The sequence below is a fragment of the Folsomia candida genome, unplaced genomic scaffold, assembly GCF_002217175.1.
Source record: "Folsomia candida strain VU population unplaced genomic scaffold, ASM221717v1 Fcan01_Sc008, whole genome shotgun sequence".
NCBI lineage: Eukaryota > Metazoa > Arthropoda > Collembola > Entomobryomorpha > Isotomidae > Folsomia > Folsomia candida.
Window position 1 is genome coordinate 1,083,406 of NW_019091200.1, and position 19,063 is coordinate 1,102,468.

General features: G+C 35.9%; 1 protein-coding gene across 1 annotated transcript; it reads right to left on the reverse strand.

Annotated features, from left to right (window-relative positions):
- Positions 1-2,291: 2,291 nt before the first annotated feature.
- LOC110853296 (putative ferric-chelate reductase 1 homolog) lies at positions 2,292-16,548 on the reverse strand. Its single transcript, XM_022101547.2, has 12 exons — positions 16,180-16,548; positions 5,968-6,263; positions 5,342-5,546; positions 5,169-5,274; positions 4,779-5,042; positions 4,617-4,709; positions 4,391-4,550; positions 4,086-4,324; positions 3,752-4,007; positions 3,417-3,532; positions 3,241-3,339; positions 2,292-3,163 (listed from the first exon to the last, which is right to left on the reverse strand). The coding sequence occupies exons 2-12, from the start codon at positions 6,215-6,217 to the stop codon at positions 3,053-3,055; spliced, it is 1,899 nt and encodes a 632-aa protein (XP_021957239.1). The 5' UTR covers positions 6,218-6,263; positions 16,180-16,548; the 3' UTR covers positions 2,292-3,052.
- Positions 16,549-19,063: the final 2,515 nt, after the last annotated feature.

Sequence of the window (19,063 nt, forward strand, 5' to 3'; positions counted from 1 at the left end):
CTATTCCTGGACACAATTGGAAATTTCCCGTTTTTTCCTCACTGCTTTTTCCGGGCAGAACGTGGGAGCAGGATTTCCTTCTGCTCCTGCCTGCATTATTATTGCTGTAACTTTTACACCGTTAAATCAATGCGATCCCGTAAGTGTAACCTTGCCTGCCTGCCTGCTTTTGTGTGGTGGAGAAAATGTGCTTATGCAGGAAGAGGAGAGAAGAAGGATTGGAGAAATGTGTGCCTGGCTTATCGTCAGCTTGGCCTTTGGCACTCTTCTTCCGAATATGAGGGAAAGTTTGCCTTGCGAGGAGTGAATTTACTACGTACAACACGCACCCACTTCCCGCACCCCATTGTATTCCAAGCTAAGCGTTAAGAATTGGATTTGTGATTAGGTTTGATAAATATAACAACGGAGTGTGTAAAGTAAAGTAAAGTTGTGAAGGGTGAAGGAGCAGGAGGACGAGGTGAATGGCCAGGAAGGAAGAAAGTGAGCCTTATGAAATCACGTCGAGTGGAAGGATTGCCATATTCAGCGTTTTTATTGCTCTGATTCGATTTCTGAATCACTTTATGATGAGAAATGAAGAATTTGAGAGAGAGACGACGAGTTTATGTACTAAATTCAGACTTTGTAGCAAGTCTTACACACATTTGGATCAATATTTACGGCATACTTGTTTACATTTGGTGATCAACAAGAGCTAATTTCTCTATTTGCGACTCCGTGTTTAATAATAAATAAATTTTTAAAAAACACTTTGTGTAAAAATTTAATGTAAAGTTTTTTTCGAATTTTTCTGGTTCCATGATTTAATAGAAATTAAAAAAAATCAATTCTTTCCTTCTATAAAATTACAAAATTGAGACAATTGTACACAAAATTGTGCTTCCCAACTATCCCAACATTCCTTTACATCTTTACCAAGTACATGATTGTTCAAATTCACAAAAAAACATATTTCGGCATACAAATTTCACAATTTCAAGATTTTCTGAATTTTCTTGGCTTTCACTTGTAAATCTTACCCGTCAAGGTTTTAACATCCACTTAAAAAATCAACTCATTCCTTCTTCCCCATCCAGCCAGAAAATACATACATATTCGTAAATTTGAAATTCACCCAACCACAAAAATTCTCTGAAAAGCTGGCAAGCTAAAGAAAAAAAAGTAATTGGATCTCCTTTCACCTGGATTGGATTGGATCTTTCATCATCATTATCATCATAATCGTTCATCCAGATCAACCTCATTTTTTCACTTTTATTTAATCTGACAGTCTCTCTCCTTCCTATTTTCTCTTCTCGTCTTCATCTCCTCCTCCTCGTCCTTGTTTGGAAAAGGGAAAGAAAGTCCTTTGTCTCATCTCATCTCCTGAATTTATTTCTTCTTCCATCAGCATCCGCATCCAGTGTTTCGTTCGGGTGCAAGGAACCACTTGCAAGAAATAAGGACAAAAAAGTGTTTTTTGCCTGCAAGAAATTCAAGACACAAGAAACTTCTTCTCGCCTCTATACTTCATAATTTAAATATGGCTCGGGGCTAGATTGCGCGTATTTATTGCAGTTCTTGCACCTCGCATTTCTTTTCTTGCTTTGCAGTACAAGAAATATGACAAATTCGCAAGAAGTGAAACACTGCAAGTAACCACTTGAAAGAAATAACGACAAGAAATTGGTTTGTTGTAACTATTTTCGCCTGCAAGAAATGGGTACCGCAGGAAACTATGCCCCGCCGCTAGACTTCATACGGTGGCAAGATAGCGCACATTTCTTGCACTTTCTCCCAGTTTCTTGCACCTCGCATTTCTTTCACTTTTTACTGTACATTACAAAAATGTAGCAAACCCGCAAGAAACGAAACACTGTTCGCATCCCTACAACGGAAAAGAAAGTCCTTTGTTCTTCTTCCAGAAGGTTAAGTGACGGTAAAGACCGTGACATTTTATTCCATTTCCAACTTTTTATCAAGGTTTACCAGCACCCAGAACTTATTCTTCTCTCTCCCAGAATATAATACACAGCAGAAGAATGAATACGGCTACACAGAGTTTTATCTGTAGTTAGTCGTCGTCGTGCCCATTAATTCAACAGCAACAGTTGATCTCAATCTTCATCTATTTCTATTTATAAAGGAACGCGACGGATCAAAGTGAGACAAAGAATTTAATTCATCAAGCTTCTCCGGGGTCATTTTTAATTAAAACTTTCCTTTTATTCAATTCAATTTCCTTTTATTTTTCAGTACGATAAGTTTTTGAAAAGAAATATTAAAATAATTATTGTTACAAAAAAGTGGAATTTTTTAAAGATTAGTTTTATTTTATAGGGAATATAAAAAAAATCCCTTTATACCGGTCTGTATAGAGGGCTACATATTTGAACCCACGCCCCCAAAAATTTAAAACTCGTACCCGTACATGCATACCCTAATTAATCATTACATTAATTGAAAAGTTTCACATTTTTCACGTGACATATTTAATTTTAATCCGAAAGTGTAAAATACAAATATTTATTAAGAAGCTCTCTAAAATTATGAAGTAAACTTTGCATGGCAAACAATTGGCGTAAATACGTTTCAATTCTTCTAATCTGGCGTGTTCTTATCCATAATTTGTGTGTTATTATTGCAATATTAATATGAAAAACCGTGTTTTCCAGAATAAATAAACCGAACAAACGTTGTGTTGATAACCTTAATTCTATAAAAAGTACCATTTCAGTAAGTACAGTACATACCCCTCGTATTCTTTACCCCAAACTTTACAAATAGCACTTAGGATTAGTTATGTATTCCTAAATTAATCCTTAATTATTACGCATAAAGCAAAATCACAGACTGAAAATAAAACGTAATTGTTACATATTAATTAAGGACCATTCACTATAAAAAATCAGCCAACTTTGGAACAGTCAATCCGTTACGAGATATAATTACCTATTATTATTCTATAATGAATCGACAAATTATTTATAATAAAAAGTTCGGAAATATTAAGAAATTTAGAAAAACTTGAGTTTTAATTCCGAACATTTGACGAAGGTGGTTTTTAACTTTAAGCGTCTAAAACTTCTAGTGGGCGACAGACGAAATATAAGAGGGCAGCAGCACAGCCAAACAGGCCTAAAAAGTAGATAACCAACATTCCTGAGCGGAAACCGGTTCCCTGCAAGGCACAAATATTCCGATCAAAATTTTATCTTATTTATTCAAAAATATGTGGATTTTTATTCCTTAACGTACAGGCGCTTCGCTGGAGAGACCATTCGGCTTCATTGGTCCCGGCACGACGGCACGTTTGCTCTTTGTGTCCATTTGTTTGTCAGCCCATAACGTGTGAAACTAAAGAATGAATCAAAATTATTATCAGGGTCATGAATTTGTAAAATGTCGCAGAATAAGAATAAGCCACTACTCACCGACATGATGAGATGCATCACAATGTGGAACAAAACTGCTCCCATCATGATAAACATGTACTCATCCTTCTCGAGATTCGCAGGTTGTAAACCATTGGCCAAAAAGATACAGGCAACTGTGCAAAAAATATACATTCTAGAAAACTGTTCACCAAATATTTACATTTCTAAGTGGGTTCGATTTCTATCTTTTTCGGAAAACGGAGGGAAGAAAATCCTGGAAAATTCCCACGGCCCGTAAAAAAAAAAAACCTAAAAAAGATCTGAAAACGATTTTTGCCCCCCGCTTTCACGTTTCACAAATCGAACCCACGATTTTAAATATATTTCCTTACTGCCAACAATATGCGCAGAATTTCCAATCGTCCAATGCACCCAGTTGAAAATGGGTCTCATCTTCGTGCCAGGGTGGGGACGCATGAAGGCGATGCAAACCTGGAAAAATGCAAGGCCAAAGAGCACCGTGCCCAAGATTGGGTGCCAGTGAACCTTGTCCGACGACTTGAACGAGTATTCCTTCTTGTAAACGATGATGAGAATTGCCCCCACGACCGTGAGAATTGCGGTGGAGAACATGCAGAAGAGATGGAGCTAAAAAACGACGAAAAATTTCTTAAAGATTGAATATGTATTTGCATGAAAACAATTTTTTAATCTTTGGAAACCTACCACAAACCAGAACGCCTTCTTAAACGGCATAACGTCGGTATGCGTCAGTTTGTAATAACGTGCGGTGAACATGCCCGTTGAAGCGCAGAGAAGCCAGGCCACAATCATGATGGATCCGTGAAGTTGGATCAAGATACGTTTATTGTTCTCACCTCCAAAAATGATTAAATCTGTGATATGGATCGCATCGCTGGATGGAGAAGCGTCAGCCCCGATCGCTCCGTGTGGCGTTAGCCCGTCTAACAGAAAAGGTTAACATTTTTGAGACTGAATACTCATTAGTGGTTCAAAAGGTTCGTGCATACTTGGAGAAGCGGAAGTTCCTCGGGCTAAAAGATAGTGGTACTTTGAGTCCCGAAGTTTCACACCCAGTCCGGGAACATCGTGATCGGTTTGCTCAAACTCGCAGAAAAGGTAGCCATCATCGAGCGAGGCAGATTTCGAAACTAATCCCAAACTTGGAGACTGCGAGAGAAAATTAAATAAGAATAATTAAAATCCCGACAATTTTTTGGCTTATAATCGACTCACCTCCGCTTTCGTGTTGCTCTTGCCAGGATTGTAAAATCTGTGAATTGCTGGAGTACCACTGTTGATAAAACATCCAACGACGGAATCTTGACCCTGGGAAATCAGCAATTATGCAAATTAAACACCTATTATTATTTACATAAATTATCCAATAAATCGCACCATCTTGACATCATCCGACATTCCCAGAGCAATGTAGCCCGTCGTGCTGTCGTCAGTGGAAGGACGTCCCACCAAAGTGTACACATTTCTTTCCCCAACCGCTGCAAAGCTGGTCAAAATCGTGCAAGTTTTTGGATTTGCTTCCGACTGAGTGGCCAAGAAGCGGGCGACGCAATTATCCGGAAATCCGAAACATCCCGTGGACTCTCCGCAAGCCTTGTACACTGTTTGTAACCTTCTACGAAGTTCGTCAGAAATTCCGCCCTGAATTATACAAGAAAAATAGAATTACAAACTGTACATGCAACAATTTACTCTTCTATTAATAGAGAGAAAATATGTAAAGTACATAAATCTTTTACATGTTTTTTAATACGTATATGTGCATACCTCGATGGGTGACTGAGTCGTCAAGTCGTTATCTTTTACGACGGTCAACTTTTCTGGGTGGCTGATATGTGTCCAATATTCTGACCCCGTCTTGACAAAAGTGGAGCTGGAGCAAAAATACGAAATTAGTCAATTTTCGACGCAAATTTTGTGCACACATTTAGTAATCATACGTAATTTCGAGACCGTCCAAATTCTCATTAGGAGCAATCCAGGCCACGGTGACGGAATTCTTTTCGCTACCGCTCACGTGGGTCATGGCACTCCTGGAATTTCCGAAGCAGCTAATCGCCTGCGATACAGCGGGGGCGTAGGTTGCATTAAATCTGCCAAGGTTGGTCGTCTTGTCCCCCGCTTTCTTCACCATGACCAAAAACCCTGTCCAAAAAAAGATTCTTATTGCAAATTGCCATTTAATTTAAATTTAAACAAGAGTTAGCGTAAGACTCGAAGATGACTCATCGTCAAAATCCGCACGTTTGTAATCATGTTTCGCCTCCGGGAGTTTATTTTAAAATTCTGGACCACAAATTTGTAGTCAGTGAATTTATGAATAGCAGAGTTGCGAGTTTTTAAGCCAGTTTCGGCAAGTTCCATTTTTTCTAAAGGTTTTTAAGAACATGAGATCTTCAAAAAGTGTAAAAATCTGGAGTGTATATTTTTTTTTAATGGGAACGCCCAAAATTCTAAAATATATTCTCAGATCTGAGAATTGATTGAGAATGTGCTGATTTTGACTATTTCGGTGATGACTTCTCCATACGCTAAGGACCTAAGATGTCCTAAGACGGATGGATACCTTTAAAAGGAGGCTGTGACGCTGGTGCGTTCAACGTGATGAGCACAGTTTCGCCCCCTTTTGGCCGGAGGTTTGACACCGTGACGGTGTACGGATTGGTGGCAGGGTCCTGTGGACGCGCTTTGTGACCGGGGATCATCGATTCACAAATGTCCCCCGAGGCTGGAGCTCCCCCTTGGTAGCCGGCCACATAGTGTGACGACAAGCCGATGGCGACGAGGAGGATGGCAACCGCGTGGGTGGGCGTCATTCTTCTGTCAGAGTGACGAGAAGTGGGGTGAAAATGTTCAGCAAAGCTAAAATAATAGAGAAAATTGCATTTTAAAAAATGTATGTGTAGATTTTCAATTTTTTTTACTTTTGTAAAATTGAGAGGGTTTCGGGACAAAAAAAATTATAGAAATATATCAAATTTCTTAATACCATTTCAGATAAACACGTCTACCAAAACGCAATTTTATAGTACTTGTACGGCAAAGACCAAACTTGACAAGTTTAAAAAACTAGGTCTGTCCCCCATAAAATGATCGCATTTTAGTTACGCATAATTTTCTACAATGTATAAATGAATATCCAATTTGTCCCTAGAAAAATAAAATTGCTCAACATTTCAATTTGATCCTTCTATTCTTTAGATACATCACACGCATTCACTGCACGCCTAACCAAAAAGGGTGAATATCTACTAAACGAGACAGCGTTGTGTCCAAACAATGACACAAAATTTCCCCATTTTTCCCCAACAATGCAAAATATGGTGCAAATCTTTGTCAGTCAAACAAAACCCAAAGCAATCAATCCCCTCCTGCAGTTGAACAGAAAATAATACATTCATTCATTCATGCGAATTCTAGAGTTAACGACGACAGGAAATTTGTTTTTTTGCATACTTATGTATCCCTCTCCCTCTCCTACAAAGACCAATGTAGCTAGCTTCACATTAAGCAGAGAACATGCATAAAAACCATGTAAAAAATGGCCACGGCAATTTGAAGAGTCCATTTATTTTTGCGAGAGTCAAAGAACGCTCAATGAGAACTTAATGACTACATACGAAACTACGAACGAACGAACGGAAAAGAGTTTTTCTACTGAACAGAACACACACATTTGTTTCAAATTTGCATGTTTTGATGAAGAAGACGAAGTCAGTTATTTATTCTCGTGTCGAATACATATTTCGACAGGGAGGACAAGAAAATAAGGAAAATATGAGGGGCCTTGGGTCGAATTTAGTCAAATTCACGTAGTAAAAAAATGAAAACCTTGTAATAAAATGATGAATCGATCAGAAAATGTCATTTTTGTTCCCCCAAAAACACACACACACACACGCAACGTGTGGAAATCCAAGTGTATGTACATACTTTTGCACGCAACAGCTCCAATAATCGCCGACAGTGAAGTAACAAAACGCAAAAACCTCGCTAATGTTAATTAATGGAATTAATGGGATATAGCACCTTCATATGTGTATAAGACCTGGGTTTGATTTTCGAATGGCAGGTGGGCATGACAGGCCCATTAATAATTAAGAGGTGCTTGACCCGTTAGAATCCATGAATCCTTGAATAGCACTGGACGCCGGGTGTTTCGGAAGCTTTTTTATGAGAAAGTAGTAGAAGAAAAGTAGTCGATATTTGAGATTATTCCATGATAAAGAAAATCGCCCAGTTTTTCTGGACTAGAAAAAGGGTTAAGTTGTTGTACGAGTGCGTACGTGACATGCTGTGAAACACGTTTCTAAAAATCCCATGATGACTGACTTATACAGATCAGTCATCACGGTGAGATGGCTTATCAATGATGCCTACTCTACTTATCTGGACAGAATCACGCACCCCGCTCATTCCTATGCATACATATGACTCCATCATCGACAGAATTTGATGATCCGTCCGTAATCAATAATTTGGCAATTCGCAGCACAAAGAGGGTACAAATTTGTATGCCAGTTGAGGTAATTGTTTATATATACAGACGGATTGGTCAATTTCAGGTGATACACATTTCACAAGACACTTGACGAGAGAAAATGTGTGAAAATCGGTGCTTGCTAAACATGCCCACATTTAGACAAAGCCGGTCGATTAATTCGTCTGCCGAGCCATTAATCAAATAAAGATTAATGATTGACGCACAAGACAAAATACAGCAAGATAATTGAATTAATTGCATACACGTGATCGCAAATTATGTTAAGGGCAATTACCCTTAAAATATTTGACAAAAGTTCACCCGGTACTCTAACCACCTATTTTTGCACTTTTCTCATCGCTTTCAGGTTTTATGTCCCCACGTGTTTGTTTAGTGACCAGACGCCAGCAGAAACCTGATCAGACCTGTCACTCAACTAGTGGTACAAGTGGATTAATAGTTTACATTCTGTATGGCACGATATCTCCAGGAATGTCAAATTAACAATTGAAAAAACTTAAAACATATTATGATTGATATCTATCCAAGGCCAAACAATTATTGTTGTAGTGGTCCCATCAATTACATTCTTAATCCGATTATTGGTCTAATTTTATAATGCACGGTGCCTAACCTAGGATGACACATGTACCATAATATTATGAGTACAAAGATATCCACTCAATTGACAGGAGTGAGATGCATGATCAGTAATTAAAGTACTCCATCCATTCCATACCATAAAATTTATATAAATGTTTAATAGTCCAATTTAGACGGGAATGTAGCATTAAGGGAATTTGTGTTTAGATTTTATTGGATGTATGATGCGAGATAATTGATAAATACTTAATTGCGAAATTTTTTTACCACCATTGACTGTATCGGGTTCGACAGGATCGAATTACTTGATCCATTTATAACTACTTATACATACGTACCTACATAACCAAATATGCAAATACCTGTGACTGCGGTCTATCTCATCTACAAGCTCATTTATTTATTGTTTTGTTTCGTAAAGCAAACCTTATTGTTGATAAACCGAATTATGATTTCGGTAATTATATAAGTTTTCAAAAAGTATTATGTACTGTATGTAAAATTTGCACGAATTTTTTACTCGGTCAAGTTCAAGACCACGGTTTTAAAACAATTGCACCTGACGTGATAATCGTATCGTAATTGATGACTTATCAACGCTTAAATGTACATTATAGTGATAAGTCAAGTGATGACTTATTCACACACGGCTTGTAGTGTTACAGATTGAAGCTTTACCTGGAAACCTTGGGATAAGGGGTTTGTTATCATAAAAAACCCTAAAGTACACAAAGATATGTCGTCGCCGATAGGAAATTAGTAATGTAATTAATTATCGATTAATTATTCTTATTATAATCAAATCACTCACTCACTCAGTCAGATAAGAAAGTAAGTCACTCTTGTAGTATGTTTCTTTGTCCATTGACAAAAAATTGACTGGATAAAATTATGTCTGGATGGATGGATGACTAATCTTTATATTTATTACACAAAAATTATATAAGCACGATTACTTGATCAAGTCAATATTTATATCAAACCAAATTTCCGGAGGTTACAAGTACAAGTACAAGAACAAAATTATCTTGAAGGTTAATAAGCAATTTGTTCACCGCAACTTCCAGCACAAAATAATAAAATTCATAAACCTGATTCAGAACAATTGACTTACATGTTTAGGAAAATTTTATGAATTGCTCTAATCTAATAAATAAATATGTTGATAAGTAAACTAAACTGTATACCTATTTCGACTATTTCCCATGGGTGGAAGTGTGCATATGTACGTCAACCACTAAAGTCTACGATAGAAATCCCCCTAAAACCCTGGGCTGCTTTGTAATGCCGACAATATTACTGAAATGAAGAGATGCTCAAAAACCAGCAATAAACCGAATCGACCATAAAGGATTAATTGTTTTTTATAGTGCAGATTTACGGACAATCCAAAACCTCCAATTTCCGAAACCAATTGTGTGTTGTCTCATGCGTCAATCGTTCGTCAGTTTCCAATAAATGAGGAAAATATCGGGAGATAAGTGCAATAAAGAAACGTGGTCAACACCACTTTTTCCTTGACGTATGTGCCGTTTTACTTGCTTACACCAACAAAAACTTTCTAACACGATGACAATTATCCAAAATACGTGCATATTTGCATATGCATATTGTTGAGCCATTTTTTTACAATCAGATGCGAAATCGCCACGCCAAGTACGAAAATTATGTCCAATTCAACTTTATTTTATGACATGGTCATTTCTTCGTGTCCATTATTGCATTCCATGCTCATTTTACAAAGATGTAAATTGTCATATTTAGGCATTATTCAGATAATTTATGCGTGAGAGTCTCATTAAGCTGATACTTAAACTAATGTTTTACTACAAGACTTATGTATGTATGTATGCGAATGAAGTTATTATTTTTATTTATAGAATGACAAAACTCATTCATATTCACACAACTTGGATACATTTGCATTTGCAGAAAATCTGTCTTATCTATTCTGAATTTGTCTCTTCTCACAGATGCGAAAACTTCTTGTGCAAAACGTGTGAATAAAATATGACGGCGCGTATGTACATATATATTTGTTTGCTTTGATTTGACACAAAAAAACAATCTCTGTAAACTTAATTTCATTCACGACATGACGAAGGCGACGGCTGAGAGAGATGACGATGATGGAGTTTATTTCGCCTCTTTTTTGCACACAATTCTGTCAACCATACCTCAATTGTGAGTAAGTATGTATGTATTTCTGCCCAATTTTACTAGCATGTGAATGAATATGTAAAGGAAAAATTTTATAGCATGTAAATGTATACATGTCCATCAACTGAAGACAAAATGACGAAGAGAACCTTGGTTTATTTTAGTAGATATGTACACTTCCTGTCAAGAAAATGCAATTTTATTATAAAGTTTATCCGCCCTAATCCAACAAGTGATCTGTTCTTAACTTTAGATATTTGTAAATTTTTTTGTGTTAACAATGCAATGCAATATTGATAGGCAGGGTAAAACAGGCATCAAATACTGTATTTTTGACCAATAGTCATCCAGGATCTTAAATTGAGATTGTAAAAGGAGTAGAAATTTCGCCACGTCGTTATACCTGATTAATTGTGACTTTGCCATTCAATTCAAGCTACATAAATACATAGATATGTATTTTAGCCAGTAAAATCATGGAATGGAACCAGTTGCTTCCATACTTGTTCTACTATGACTGGTTAAAATCATTGGGATTCCCATCAGTTTTTTTATGAATCTTGTTCATCTGCTTGCTAGCTACTTGGAAGTGGTAAAAAGTCCTGTTTTATGGAGGAGTACCGAGTGAATAGGTACTTTTTGACTGTGCGAAAATAAAATGACCAAATGCAAAGATTTGTGGAGGAGGGAGGAATAATTCTTTGAAGTTTGAACTGTCATTTCATGTACGACGACAAAAATGTGGCAATTATCTAAATTTTTTGCTCACTTTGCCAAACTTTGCACTAAATATTGAGAACGAATCAATATTGACCCAGGTTTTAGCACAAAATTCATGCAATTTCCTATGTAACTATCAGGAAATCCATAATTTCGAATTGTACCACATACTCAACCCCACGAACATGGTTGAACGTAATTTATAGTATTTTTATCCCATTTAATCGAGCCGTAGCCACTACGTTAACCCCTTCATTTTAAGCTTTTATGCATTTATCTGCCAATCCACCTTCGCTCACATTCGCATGTACAAGAAGTAGGTTAAAGCGAGGAATAAGTGGACTGTGTTAAGCAAGCAAATGTTTTGAAATATAGTAGACGGACGCTAGTGCATAAAATCGGACAGTAAAAATCGACCTAAATCCTACTACATGTCCTAATCAAAATTTCAGACTTTGTGTACTTCTCCATAATAGACAAACGTCATTTTCATCCCCGTTTTTACACCGAAAATACGTGAATAATACAAAAAATGGGACACATATGTACGTCCCATGAACAAAGGAAAGTCTGGAACTAGATATGACTATGTCCAGGAATGGAATAGTTTGATGGCCCGACAAACTGCAAGCATTGATCAGTTTGTTATATGGAATTTGGAGCAGCTATTCATTCCTATATTCGAGGAGAAATAATACCTAATCGTATTCACTCTCATTTTCAGAATTAAACCAAAATAGGAAATGGTGTCACTCGCACTTCGACCGAAATGTATTTCGTCACATTCTTTTGGGTAGCAAATATCGCACATCAAAGTACTGGTAAAAGTGGTTAATCCAAATTCTGGAGAAATATCTACTTATCTATTCTCTGAAAAATTATTCGCAAGCCGGAAGTCTCAAAATCTAGGAGATAATTTATGCCTCCAATATTTCAAACTTGCAAAAATAACCCGATCGGCAATAAGCACACATCAAAGTAAAAGTGCCGAAAATTAATCTAAACTCTGGAGAAATATCTACTTATCAATTCTGAAAAATTATTTGCACCCCGGAAATCTTAAAATTCATCAGATAATTTATGCCTCCAATATTTCGCAAATTTGCAAAATAAATCAATCTGACAATAAACCATTCCAGACTTCCTTATCCTATCGTAATCATCCGTGAACCTTACTTGATACGTACATACTTTTTTGTAGCAATAATGGATTATTTGTTGAAGAACATCCGGCACAGTCAAATAGAATGCTTCGTTGACATCAAATGTCAAACATGTCGACATCAAACATATTGCAAAAGCATGCATACATTTTTTTGTCAAAGTTCTCCTTCTACTTCTTCTTTCACTAATAATCGACCAATTTTAACCTGCAAATATTTCCCTTTGAAGCCACCAATTTGTAATGTGACAGTACCACAATTATTCGGCATAATGGAGTGGGTGGGTCCTGGGTCACTATTTAATTATTGATTCGTGTCAATATTCCAGGAAATTATGATGAGAAATGGGACATAAGGATCAATATTCTTCGAATCAATATCATTTTATCGGGGTCGTACCTGGAATTTTTACAACTCGCTTAATGTGCTGGCCTTTCAATCATCTGCATATTATGGTAAATTTAGTGACCAAATTAAATTATGCAGGTAAATTTAATTCAATTTGGGCCAAGAGGGAGTGAATAGGTCCTAGTTTTTCAAACCAACAATGTACACCTTGAGCCTTACAATAATAGATAATAGTAATACCCACTTAAGTAATGAGTTGACCTTTCTTAACTGCGCACTTATCAATCAATCAACCACTTATCATCACAATAAGAAATAAGAAGCAGCACAAGTGAAATATTGCTCTTCACCAAGGTATGCATATTTATCTACCTACTAAATTCGCAACATTGCAAAATATCTATCTATAACTCACAAATAATTTATCGGCTAAATTATTCCTCGATCAAGTAATTGAATAACCGGTCATCATAATTATTTATAAATTGACGTATGGTCGTGCCGAGTGAGTGAGTAATGCAGAAGTCGTTCAACGAGACGTACATATTTATTTAGCGATATTGATACATACTACTTGGGATATTGCGAATATTTGCAATATGTAAATTGTCCACTTGGCCAAAGTACACACACTTGTCCGAGTTTAGTGCGTTAGAGAACAACGTCATACTTGTGATGCAATCAATTATTCAATCTGATTGGGAATAGAATTAAAGATAACGCTAACTAACAGCGCAATGTACGTAATGTTCGGTGAGAGGTACATACAAAGTGATTTTAATAACGTGTCGACGACGGCTTCAAAATGCAATGAATTGAATTGACGATGACAAAAGTATGAATTAATCAGTGACGAAATATTTAAATACGAATGAATGAGCAATTTAAGTACTGCAATTAGTGAAGGAAATTGAAACCAGGGTTAAAACTAAAATTAATACGCAAATTTCGAAATATTTCTTTATTTCGATGCATATGAATTTTAATTCATTTGTTTGTCCACATTAAAAATAGTAATGCTTAAAACCCTGCAAATTAAGGAGCGTATAGGGCATGTACATTCTTGTAATGACAAATTAGAACGAGTAATTGAAACCAGGGTTAAAATTAAGATACGCAATTTCGAAACATTTCCTTATTTCGATGCATATGAATTTTAATTCATTCATTACGCATTAAAAATAGTAAGTAAATAATCCTTAAAAACTTGTAAATTACTTTACATTCTTCTAATGACGAATTAAGAACGTCCTTCAAAACTATGATGTCAACGTTCATTACTATTTTAAATTACTGACTAACTAACTAACAAAAGGTGCAATAAAATGAAACAGAAACTGTTGTAAACCACACGATTCGGACATTAGCGAACTTGACGAAGCATAATTTACGCTAGGATTACGATCCAAAAACAGGCAGACAAAAGAAAAGTGGCAATGTGTAAACTAAATATACTGCAAAAATGCGAAATTAGGTATACATATGTACACAAACATTATTTTGTGTAATGAAGCTCAACCTGTGAGAACAAGCAAGTGAAGTGACGCCATTAATAAATTCACCTTGATCATGCACATTATTTGCGCAAGTACAAACCTGTGACTTCGACGATATCCGATTCACACGGTATTGAACAAACCTTTTAGTTCAAGTTTGTATTGCAAATGGGCTCGCAAATAATTTTCAACAATAGAATTGATACACTGATTCAGCACTAAATAACTCAATAAATTAGTCTTTGAACCCAAAAATTCAGTGGAGGAATCTGACCATCAAAAACCCTCCAAACTTCCTCATACATGATAATAAAGAATGTATGTATATGTAAGTAATGTAATCATACTAACATTTTTCAAAGGCGTAATGAAAAGCCTCTGAATAATAAGTAATCCTCACTGTTAAGTTTGCATGCATTTTTTTCTATGTGAGAAATACTGCTGAAAACGAACCCATCATCATAAAAATTAAAATGCACCCTACATATTGTAAAAACGCGTCAAGTTTGCAGCTCTGACGTCACTGTGCTCCTATCCTACGGTGTTGGCTCACATGGTAAGGATACGAGCACAGTGACGTCAGAGCTGCAAACTTGACGCGTTTTTACAATAAATATTATATATGGATGGAATTGTATTGCAGGAGGTATTTACCACAATTTTACACTCCTTATTACAGGCAATTTGTGCATATATAACGTATGTCCATCCCATTTTTAAGCTAGGCAAGGCAAAGACGTTACATATTACTACCTACATATTCAGGCTCACATTTTATCATATCCCTTTCTCAGAACTTTGTTTGCTATTAAGCATAAGATTAAAAACAGTATCTTGAGGTTACTTTCAAGGACAAATTCAGCCATCCGTCGTCCATCCACCAACAATCCAAGTCGTCCTAAGCAAGTTTCTGTTGCTATCTTATTATCAGCTTTACATTATTACGCACTACCTTCCAAACCATAAAATATATACCTGTCTGTATTTAGTACCTGCTGCTGCTGTTACATATTACATTTTGCTAGCTAGTTATATCCCACATTTCATTTCATTTTATAATATTTATTACATCCTCCACTGCATTTTGCTTGCTAAATAACAATGATGATGATGATGATCGACATTGCAACTAGACTGACCACAGCACAGCGAGGATGATTTCATTTCATGAGATGATGATGTCCAAATCCGTCACGCCGTTTTTATTTCTGGGAAAGATATGCTTCGTGGAAATATTTAGAGCTTGTTATTTACTTATTAACAATGAAACCAGAAGGTCTGGTGATCGATATTATTATGCGATATGAATCAGAGTTATTTTTTTACCAATAAATTATTCCGAAATCAGATGAATGTAAAGATTAGCAAGTAATTTTTATATGTACACACCTGTCGTTTCAATCGAATAATAAACCAATTTGTAAATGCAATCACACTTCCAATAAAATATTTGTTCGACAACAAAGAGTTTGATTTTGCAGAAGTTTTCGCACAGCGAATATGTATGTAAATTATTGTAGCGAGCGAAATCCAATGAAATGTAAACTTGTAAAAACATTGGCCATGATAAATTCCTTGCAAAAAGGTTGACAATTCGCTTTTGTAATTTAGAGCACAATAATAAAATAATATGTGTAACGGCAGAAAATTCATGTACCCGTCAAGTCAAGTCAGCAAATCTACTAATTGCGTGTCAATTTAATAATTATAAAATTGTGACGATGATTGGTTACACCCTTTCTGTCTGATTAACATTTACATACTTTGCTATTTTTATAAGACAATAGAAAATTATTTTTGCATACCTGGAGAGTGGTTTTAGCTTCCTTATTAATTATTATTCCTTCAAAATTGGCGTGCAAAAATCTTTCACTTTTTTTCTTAATCGAATCACGTTTAGCTTAAAAACCATTCATAAGATTAGTTCTTGTCGTAACAGGAAGTCGATGAACGAAACTACTCGAAATTTTGTTACAATTAAAGAATTGGTTCTTTTTTGTATTTCTTCTAAAAAATATTCTATTATTGCTTGAAGTTGGGCAAGATTTCGTAATGTATTTTTATGCTAAACTAGTATGAACGAACTACGAAACGAAGCAACGCTAATACCAGACCACACAAAGAAGTGGTTTTAGCTCGTTCGTCCCCTGCGAATGACTGAACCCGACTGAAGTTTACAAGTGAGAGGTCTTTAACAAAAGTCGTATGAAAAGCAAAGCAATCCCACTGCTTGCATCGTGATGAGTAGGATGATAAAGTGGAGTGGAATATAATAGCATACGGCTTTACTGCAAGTTTCGTTTTACTTGAAGATTTTTGTAGCATGGTAATAGAATAGATACAGATTTATATGTACATACAACGCGTTTAAGCAATGAGTGCATGCACAGCATACATTGTTTGTGTATAAGTACATACATAAGGTTTGTGTGATCTAATTAAATTATGTGCTTATTTAGCAGCACTGGAGTAGAATGGATAAGTGGTATGTAGAGCTAAATTGGTTTTTGGTTGGAGATATTTAGACGGTGATAAAATGTATCGATTGGTGAGGTGAGGTCAAGTCTATGTTTATGTACTTATGTATCCTTAATATTTATGGGTGAAGTTTCCTTCATAAATATATTTTTTTTAAACCACAAGACAGTGACCAGTTGAGTAAGTTATTTAGAAAATTAAGAAATGAAATGAGCTGTGCACAGAATTTAACTGTTATGCTTTACATCGACTGAGACAAAAAACAGTAATTTTTGGTATTTCATGTATATTTATTTAATGTCTATTAATCTTTTGTAATGTTACGGAAAATTGAATGAAAATGCATGCAAGTGTTTTGCATGTAATATTGCACAACATTATAGCGAATATATGTTTAAAAAATATGTACAGTTGCAGGAGGAAAGGAAACACGTACTTGTTCTTCATAAATTAGCAATATTTCATATGTACGAGAGTCTAGGAACTCCAAATTAATTTCATTGCATTAATATCTCCATGTGGTAAAAGGTTTTGAGAATTTTCCAATTCTTTCACCCGACAAAAGTGTTTTTGAATCTGACTTCATGTTCAAACTGATTTGCACCTCTGGAAAGGTTGTTATGACTATTTACTTATAAAACTTGGTGTTAGTGTTATTTACCCCCACCGGTCAACCACCAGATCGATCAATGATCGGCGATCATGCACATCTTATCCTGTGCTTAGAAGACTACGAAGTACTGATACGTAAGTGGACAAAATCGGTACAATGATTCCTTCACGGATATGACGATGCCATAAGAAGTGGCACTGGCTAAACATGTAAACTCCGTTTCACATTACGTGAGTTCATCACATTGAGTACATTAGCCGAACGAGCCGAATTATTTTATTATTTGACACCAATTATTTTTATTTTAGCATACAAATCATACGAAATTGAATAATTTAAACGCCAAAATAAAAATAATTGGCGTTTAAATTATTTAATTGAGTTGTGTAATTTAATTATGTGTGTAATTTAATGTGTAATTTAATTGTGTAATTAAATTAATTTAAACGCCAATTATTTTTATTTTGGCGTTTAAATTATTCAATTTCGTATGATTTGTATGCTAAAATAAAAATAACTGATGTAAAATAATTAAAAAAATAAATAAATAAATCATAATTCGGCTCATTCAGCTAATGTACTCAATGCGATGAACCACGTAATGTGAAACGGAGTTTAAAATGGATTAACTACGTAATCTTAAAACCAAATTCAATTTTTTTAAGTAATGGTATGATAAGATGATGTCAAATAATTTGGATCTAAAATTTAACCTGCACAACTGTATTACACTCAAGCATGCATACATTACTAATTACGCTTATTCAAAATATGTAAGCAAAAAATCAATGGCACTTATCACAACGTTAACTTCAAAGTTTTACCAAGAATATGCACTTACAGTAGGTGTGTATGTACAAACACACGCGTATTTCAAGGAGTATACTGATTAATACAATATTTGTATACAAACTCATCTTCACCTCAATAAATAAACCCTCGCAAACGCGCATACGGAAGTAGCTTCAGATTCACTCCACCCCCACGACAGCGGGGGAACACTTAATTTCAGTGTATTTCATCCATTTTTTTAATTTCACTGAAAATCTCATTTTTCCCCGACAACACCCCCTGGCGCCCAGGGGGTGTGGTACAACTCGGGAACACTTAATTTCACTCTATTTCAGCTATAGATTCAATTTTTTTTTAATCTCATTTTGCCCCGACCACACCCCCTGGCGCCCAGGAGTTGTCTCACAACTCGGGAACACTTAATTTGACTCTATATCATATATAGATTCAATTTTTGTAAAAATCTCATTTAGCCCCGACCACACCCCCTGACGCCTAGGGGGTGTGACACTTCAGGGATACACAAAATTTCACTCTAATTCATCTATAGAATCAATTGCACTAAAAATCTCATTTTGCCCCGACCACACCCCCTGGCGCCCGGGGGGTGTGGCACATCAGGGATACACAAAATTTCACTCTAGTTCATCCATAGATTCGATTGCACTAAAAATCTCATTTTGCCCCGACCACACCCCCTGGCTCCAGGGGGTGTGGTCCGGTTGCACCCAAAAGTTGATAGGATCCTCCCCCTGGGGTCTTATGTATGATGGCGAAAACCGATTTCGATTATCTTTATCCGTTCT